Below are 7,750 nucleotides of genomic sequence, written 5' to 3'. Positions count from 1 at the left end.
ATTCTTTATATACAGTTCATAAACTTACCAGCAAACAGAACTAATTAAAAAAGATATACATAACAATTAATGTTATTTAAGCAATAATTATTTTCCATCAAAAGTAATAACTAGTATAATCAATGAATACATAAAGAAAGCTTCCACCCAAAAGAGGTATATAATGTACCAAAAAAAGTCTATGTAGCATTACAATTCACAGGTAAACTGGCCTCAAAAACAAACAAACAACTTAAGACTTTACTATGCAATGTTTATCCATAAGTAATACTTTTAACCATGTTTAAAGGAACTATTTTGTGTTTAATGACAGAACTGATAAACCAAGCCACTCAAATGTCATTTACATGTATAAATGCTCTAAGTGTTCTACAGTATATAAAAGATCTACTACAAGAAAACTGACAGAGAGTAAAGGATTACAGTTTACTGAGGTATGTAGAAATATCAAACATTCTGAAACATTTGTTAGTTTGTAGTGACAATCCTGTAACTATTTAGCAGTTGCAAATTATCATAACTCCATAAAATGATTATTTATTATGAATTAAAGAGACATTGGCCATTAGAAATTTAAACCTAGAAATATATACACAGTCTAGTACAAATGAGTTTTTATTGAGTATAATTAAACTTATTTGGACAATTTCATAGCTGATCAATCAAGTAACCAAATATATGCAATAGCTAACATGAATACAAATACTTCACTTTGATCATTTGAACAACAACACACTTAATTTTTAGTTAAATTGTGCAATTGCTATTTTTATTGGTGTCAATGCTGTAGTGCTTTAAGATCTTCAGAATTTATTAGTTGTTTTAAAGGTTATGTAATTTTAACATTTGTGCCAGACTCCTGTCACATACAGTTACTTTAGTTAGCAACAAATAAGAGATGGAATAAAATTCTGTTTAAGCCAACACTTCTACAAGAATTCAACAATTATCAAACAGACCTATACAAAAAACAAAGTTTAGAATCACAACAATCTCTTATCCTCTCACTCAAGATTATTTTTTATTTAAATATATTTCAAAACATAAAAAACAATATTTAAATACTGCATTTATTTAACACCCATATTCAATATATGGCCAAAAATGACCTATCTATAAACTTTTAATCTTTAACTTACAGAAACTGGTAGCTGAAAGGCAGTTGGACTACAAATCATAACATGGAATGCATTATTTTAAATCTGATTATGTCTTTTTTGCAAACACTCATCTGGTCATTTGTTTAAATCATATATTACTTATAATACATATTTTTTTATTTCATTAAACATTAGGTGGATTTGCAAGTGTAAATGTGATATATCATGTAATAATACATTTTGCACTTTTCTTTCACAAGGGAACAGTTACTCCTATCTATTCGTATGTACTATTAGCACAAAAACTGAGAAAAAGACGTACCATTGAGTCGTGTTTCTATGTATCTACTTCTTCAAGAATGTGTCCAAAAATCTGAAACATCATAATCAAAAGTTTTAATTACTGATTTCTACAAATAAGGTTATTTTATAAGCTTCATAACCAACACAACATTATTAAAATTTAAAAATTGTGACAAGAATCCATATGGTCTTAGCCAGGTTGGAGGTAGGGCAGTTAAATTTCATTAACTACTGTATGATTGAAATGTACAGCACATCCTCTCACAACATTGACAAAGTCTGGGAAATTGTTATCAATCCCTTGATGGTTGACAGAAAGATATTAAAAATAATTAAAGCATCAGGACCACACAAGGCTTTCTGAAGGGTAGGATATGAGGTCCATTCTTACATTTTTTGTAAGCCAATACTGTCAGTGGGAAGGTTTCTGAGGAATAGAAAATTACTAATGTTACTCCAGTTAAACTGGACCTTTCTTACTGATATAGGACAGGTAATTTTGTCTAGCACCACGTCACACTTTTTAACCCAATTTGACCCTACTTGTAACTCAATTTCACCCTTGCATAGCACATACTGCAGCACGACTTTATTATGGAGAATGTGAAACTCTGATCAGAGATTTTTGGAAATACTGTAAATTGTACAATTCTACTTGTTACAGTTCATAAAGGTAAGTAATGTTCAGTTTGTATATAATAATGATGCATATGGAACATGTTTTTAAGAAGTTAGGTCTAAATTAAGCCCTTTTTAAAAAGATTTTAGAATAGCATCTGATTTCTATTTTAAAGGATAGTTATATTTTGGATAGAAAAATAAATTACATGAATAGGCCTAGTGAGGAAAAGCATTGTACAATAGCATTTTAAAGTGTAAGTCATTTTTGGATATTTTTCTTAAGATTGAAGCAATTTAATGTAGTATTTTTTCTGGATTGCATATACTACAATGTCATTTTAGCCATGTGCCTGTGGATTATTATCCAATTTTTTCCAACTGCTATGCAAAATTTTTAAACCAATTTGTTTCCTTCAATTGTTTGAATACTATATATATTGAACCAATTTTTAATATGCAAATCTACCCGCCACATGACAAATGCTACTGATATAAGGCCACAGTGGAACAGAATGTATCACAACAACACTTTGATATTGATTGATTTGGGGAAGGATATGTAACAGCTATATCCAACAACCAAAAAAATCATATACTCAGATCATAAATTTGTTCAATTAGGGAATTTCTAATTTCTAAGATGGGAATATCCTTGTACATAATGACATTGGTAAATGATGGAATGTAGATAAACTTAGAACACCGTGACCACCTGGAAAGAGACCTACAAGTCATATCCAACACCTGGTAAGCAAAGTGCAAATGTCAGTGGCAAAAGCTGTCCACTTGACCCAGACAACAATTTGTAACATAATCAAGAAGAATATCCAGCTGGAAAAGCCACACATGAGACGAGTACACAAGTTGCTTCCACAACATATCCATTCAACCATCCCCTCAAACAGATGGAGAAGGAAATGGGCAATCATGCTACTCCATATAAAAAATACATCAGTCAAGTCACCAGTGCAGCACCTATTGATGTATGTGCTCTAGGAAACCATCATGGCTTATAGAAGGCAACCATGAAGTAGAAATGTGCTTTTGATATGACAACCTTACCATGAAGCCTTTTGCAATGTAAGTTACACTGCAGAGCTCTGCTAAGGTGCTGAACACCAACCAGATACAACATGGAAAGATGTAGTGACTTGGGCTTTAACGATAAGGTGAAGCTCCAAAATTCTTTTAATATAAGGTACTCAAACCCTTTAGAATGCCTCAGGGCTCAGTACTTGGGCTTTGCTTTTTTCTTATCTATATTAATGATATTGATAGAGACATAATTTGTCAATTATTAAAGTTTGCTGATAAAATTAAATCTTGGTATTTCAAACTGTATTCATGATGATTAGGTATTGAGTCAATTGATAAATGGCAAAAACGTTTAGTAAATGATCTTTTTTATAGTAAGTGCAAGGTATTTCAGCTATCATGATGTGCATCACACATTTAGTACATCTATATTGGCTAATTCACTCCTTGTACCAACTACTATAGCTTTTGGACATAAGCACCCAGGCCTTTCTTTTTTCTTTAAGATGTTTGGAACAATGCAATGTGAAAAGATAATGCATTACATAAACACTTGGTAATTGGAACCAGAAGGACTTATTAAATTTGTATTTTCAAAATGTTTTGATGCCATTTTGGTTCTATTTGAGAACTGAGACCAGCTTTTATTAGGTGTTTCAATGGTAAGTCTGAGGGCTTATAATGCTAAGAGTTTGGTTTTAATACTCACAGTGAGCACAGCATACATAATTTGTCACTGTGTGCTTAACACAAGCCTAGTAAATAAAATGTGATATGTTTATTCATTTCTCTTGGATGGTTACAAAACTATGAGTAATAGCATAGTTATAAACACAAAACAAAGTCCCATCACTGTCGTAAACATGTAAAACAGTAGTGAATTTTCTGGAATAACAAGTCTGGAAAAATATAGACATTTTTGTTGCAACAGGTGACTGACAAGTAAATAAATGTTTCATGGTTTCTGAACATTCAACAATGCAAAAGCTCAATGTATAGCTCTAGATATATACAGTATCCTATATACCATTACATATGGGTATTAAATAGTAGATCCTGCACATGACTGTTTACATGTACTTTTGCATGTTAACTTAGCTAACTCTTAACTCTTTGGATTTGAGTGGATAAAAATGCACTTTTACAACCCTTTTCAATTACATTCGAAATTTAAACAACTTTATTATCAATGTATGTCAATAAACTTGGCATCAAAAAGTAGTTTATTATTTAAATCTTAATATTATATAACTTTATTGTCAAAATGAAGTATTTAAATAATTTGTTATTCTTCACTTTCCTATATCATGTGATGCTTCTTATATGAGAATTGCCCATTTTAGATTTTTTTTCTCCTAGAGGATCTTCTAAGTTTGCTGCAAATCAGACATTTATTCTGTAGATATTGCTTGGCTATAATGTAAACTTATAGCTTCTAAGCTTTATACTTTAGTGGGATTTAAATATTAAAGTCAAATGCATATGCCACCCCTCTTCTCAATGTATCTTTCAAAAAATTTCAATAATTCTCCGACATTTACTGTTGGATCATTCATAACCAATAGAAAGATCAGATTCTGCTTTCAAGATTCATTACGAGGCTAGTTTGTTTAGATGCCTTGTTATAAAATATTTAGCCATAGTTTCACTTTTTGACTTTAAGGTGTTTGGCTTAACTAACTAACAAGTTATTTTTAACATATTTATATCTCATGTAAGAATCCAGTAATTTTAAGACATTCATTTCTAGGTGTGATAATGTTTTGTGCTTAAATGTACATATTCTAAAGAACATTACCTTGGACCACCAACATCATTACAATAAAACAGATCCTACAGTGCATCAACAATAAAAGGCCTAAAACTGCCGACATAAGTACTAAAATTTTTGTTTTATTTATATTTTTTATTTGTTGTTATAAAAGTAACTAAAAGGTAAAAATCAGAAACTTATTTTGAACAAACACTTCAATCATATCTCCCCCTAATCCTTTCTGAAGAGAAAATAGTTTTAAGTAACTTAAATTACACTCATATGACAGCTTCTCCATTCCAAGAATTGTCCTATTAGCTTTAAATCAAGAGAATGATCAACCAAAACACCAATTGACCAAGATCCCTTTCTTCCATAACACTGTTGAGATGATTCCATCAAAATGACAACTATAGTTTAAATTAAGCATTCTAAGGTAGCTAACATGCATTACTAGTATTAGACCATCTTGGTATTTATCAGAGTTTGAGGAAAGTTAAAAATATTGAACTAGGCAGTTGTTCTTTTTAATTTGACACTATCCGTTGTATAAAAAGTACCTAATGCATTAAAGAACTAAGCATGGAATAGTAACACTAACAGATCGATTACTAACACTAGTGATTATATAGTACTAATAATAATAGTTGTAGTCACAACGCCAATATTAACTTTAAAAATTTAAGTTAACAACGTGATATTAAACGTAACTAATAACACTAACGGTCAACACTGACAACAGAAATACTTAGAAATTACATGATTTAAGATTAATTAAGTTAGTATCAGAAAGATTATTATAACATTCTTTTCAGTCCACCAATTTTTAACATACTTACAAGAACCTACCCTTTTCATAATAATTTGTAATACACGAAACGTTGATTTTAAGCCTACTTTTTGATTAAAGTTAACCAATATTCCCGCTATTTATGATCACCACAAGAGGGAATTTATTACATATACATATATATATAAGAAATATTTTTATATGCCTATTAATTATCAAGTTGTTTAATAACTATTCAGAGAAATTATACTCTATAGAAATTTCTTGTTTGGTATCAACTATTACATTTTATATCATTGTATATTAAACTAGCATTAGTCTGGTAGCTCAGGTGATAGAGTGTTAACCTTAGAACCTTAATATGAACCAAGGGGTTCAATATGAAATCCGGTCAGGGCAAATTTCTTAACATACTTGTTCTTTATTTTGAGATTCAAGTAGGCATTGTCCAACTACTGGGGATGATTTGAGCTGAATGATTGTTTCAGCAGTAGCCTTAGTAGATTCTGATATCTGACCTCTTAGAAGAACTATATAATGCAGACATACCAATTTGTTTTTTACACAGTCAGTTTATATATATATAGAGAGAGAGAGAGATTTTATTTCATAACTTCTTTTAATATTGTTGCGTCAGCGAGGTCACGTGACTACTGTCACGCCACTTCTTTCGAACCTTCGGGAATAGTCGGAAGATTACTAGATATAGGGTAGCCTGGTATATATATAAGAGGGTGACAACGTGACGGAGTAGTGTGTGTAGACAGTGATTGGTTGATTTGCAGTCGGAGAGTATTATTTAAGTTGAGCACGTTCGTTGTTATAGCGTTTGTTTTAGCGCGATTGTTGAGAATGGGTGTATCGGTAAAGTTATATTCAGAAAGAATAAACCAGTTTTATTAAGTAAGGACTTGTGTCGCTAAAGTTTCGTCGGAATGAAGTTACGGAAAATCAATTAACGAACAGAGATGTAACAATAGATTTACCCAGAACTACTAATATTCTCCTAACTGGTCATTTTCATTCAAATATAGGGGAAACCATAACCTTGAGATACCACCTGACTTACCAAATGTTGAAGGACACTACATTCTTATACAATATATAGCATTATAACCATGCACAAAACAGGTGTGACTTCAATAGAATGACAAGAAATAAAGACAGCTAGAATGCACATCAACTTAATGACATTGTTGGCCACATTTTATGTTAAAGGTGCACATATTGAGAAACACTGATAAACTTATATTAATACTATATTAATATAAAAAGTTAGAATATGCATGGTATTATTATATACCACACAATTACTTAGCCTATGCAAGTTATGCTTAAAATTTTACTGAAGTAATGATACATGGCTATACCATTATTCCTCAATCACAGATATGATACATACCCAATATATAAAGGTGAACAACAAATGACATTGGCAGTGCATGGTACAAAGAAATGCACTAAATAGACCATGTGAAGATTGGATATAAAAACTGACATTCCTGGACAGTGTTCTTGCATTATGTGTAACTACTACCTGAACTGTGAAAGCTACAGGTAAAAGGTATTTTGTAATCACCATACTAAAGATGAATGGCATGTACAATTATTTGCAGCTAGCACAACTAAATTTAAACGATTAACCATAGGGAAGATAAGCATAGAAACTCGAGTAGCAACCTCAAGGTATTAACTTGTTCTTTTTTTCAGTGAACACTGTTTTCCATTTGCTATTATTCCATATCTAATTAATTTCCACAAATTATCAGAGTTGCAAATAAGTACTCAGTCACCTTTCACATGTTAAGGAAATGTACAGAAAATACACAAACATTTATGGATTGGCGAAGGCTTTAAAAAAACATTGTGTATGACTTTAAAGAATATTCTGATATATCTTTTAAATGCATATACATTTCAAATGTTTATAATGAAATGCATTTCCTATATTATTGTAGACAGATTGAACTTGTTTCTGTAGGTTTCATAATTAAATGCATATTGTTGCGTCAGCGAGTCACATGACCACGTGACGCAACGTTTCTAGAATTATCATGTACTTTGTCGAATGTTCAAGGTCTTACTAGAAATAGGTTACGCTGGTATAAAAGCGGGGAAGGTAATGTGTGCAGTCAGAGATAGATAGGG

At 31.1% G+C, this 7,750-nt stretch overlaps 1 protein-coding gene across 2 annotated transcripts in view; it reads right to left on the bottom strand.

The window, feature by feature from the left end:
* Positions 1 to 5,738, bottom strand: part of LOC106461290 (general transcription factor 3C polypeptide 5-like) — a 20,040-nt gene extending 14,302 nt beyond the window's left edge. Inside the window, exons 1-2 of one of the 2 annotated variants that reach the window (XM_013921106.2) lie at positions 5,662 to 5,738; positions 1,423 to 1,473 (exon numbers count right to left, since the gene is read on the bottom strand). In XM_013921106.2, coding sequence (XP_013776560.1) covers positions 1,423 to 1,425 — 3 coding nt within the window. In that variant the 5' untranslated portion in view covers positions 1,426 to 1,473; positions 5,662 to 5,738. Of the gene's footprint in view, positions 1 to 1,422; positions 1,474 to 5,651 lie in introns of both variants that reach the window. The other variant, XM_022388157.1, reaches the window with a different exon arrangement.
* Between the last annotated feature and the right edge of the window lie 2,012 nt (positions 5,739 to 7,750).

The sequence above is a fragment of the Limulus polyphemus genome, unplaced genomic scaffold (assembly GCF_000517525.1).
Source record: "Limulus polyphemus unplaced genomic scaffold, Limulus_polyphemus-2.1.2 Scaffold927, whole genome shotgun sequence".
In the NCBI taxonomy this organism is placed as follows: Eukaryota; Metazoa; Arthropoda; class Merostomata; order Xiphosura; family Limulidae; genus Limulus; species Limulus polyphemus.
Note: the sequence above shows the minus strand (reverse complement) of the source record. Positions and strands in the feature narration are given on the sequence as shown.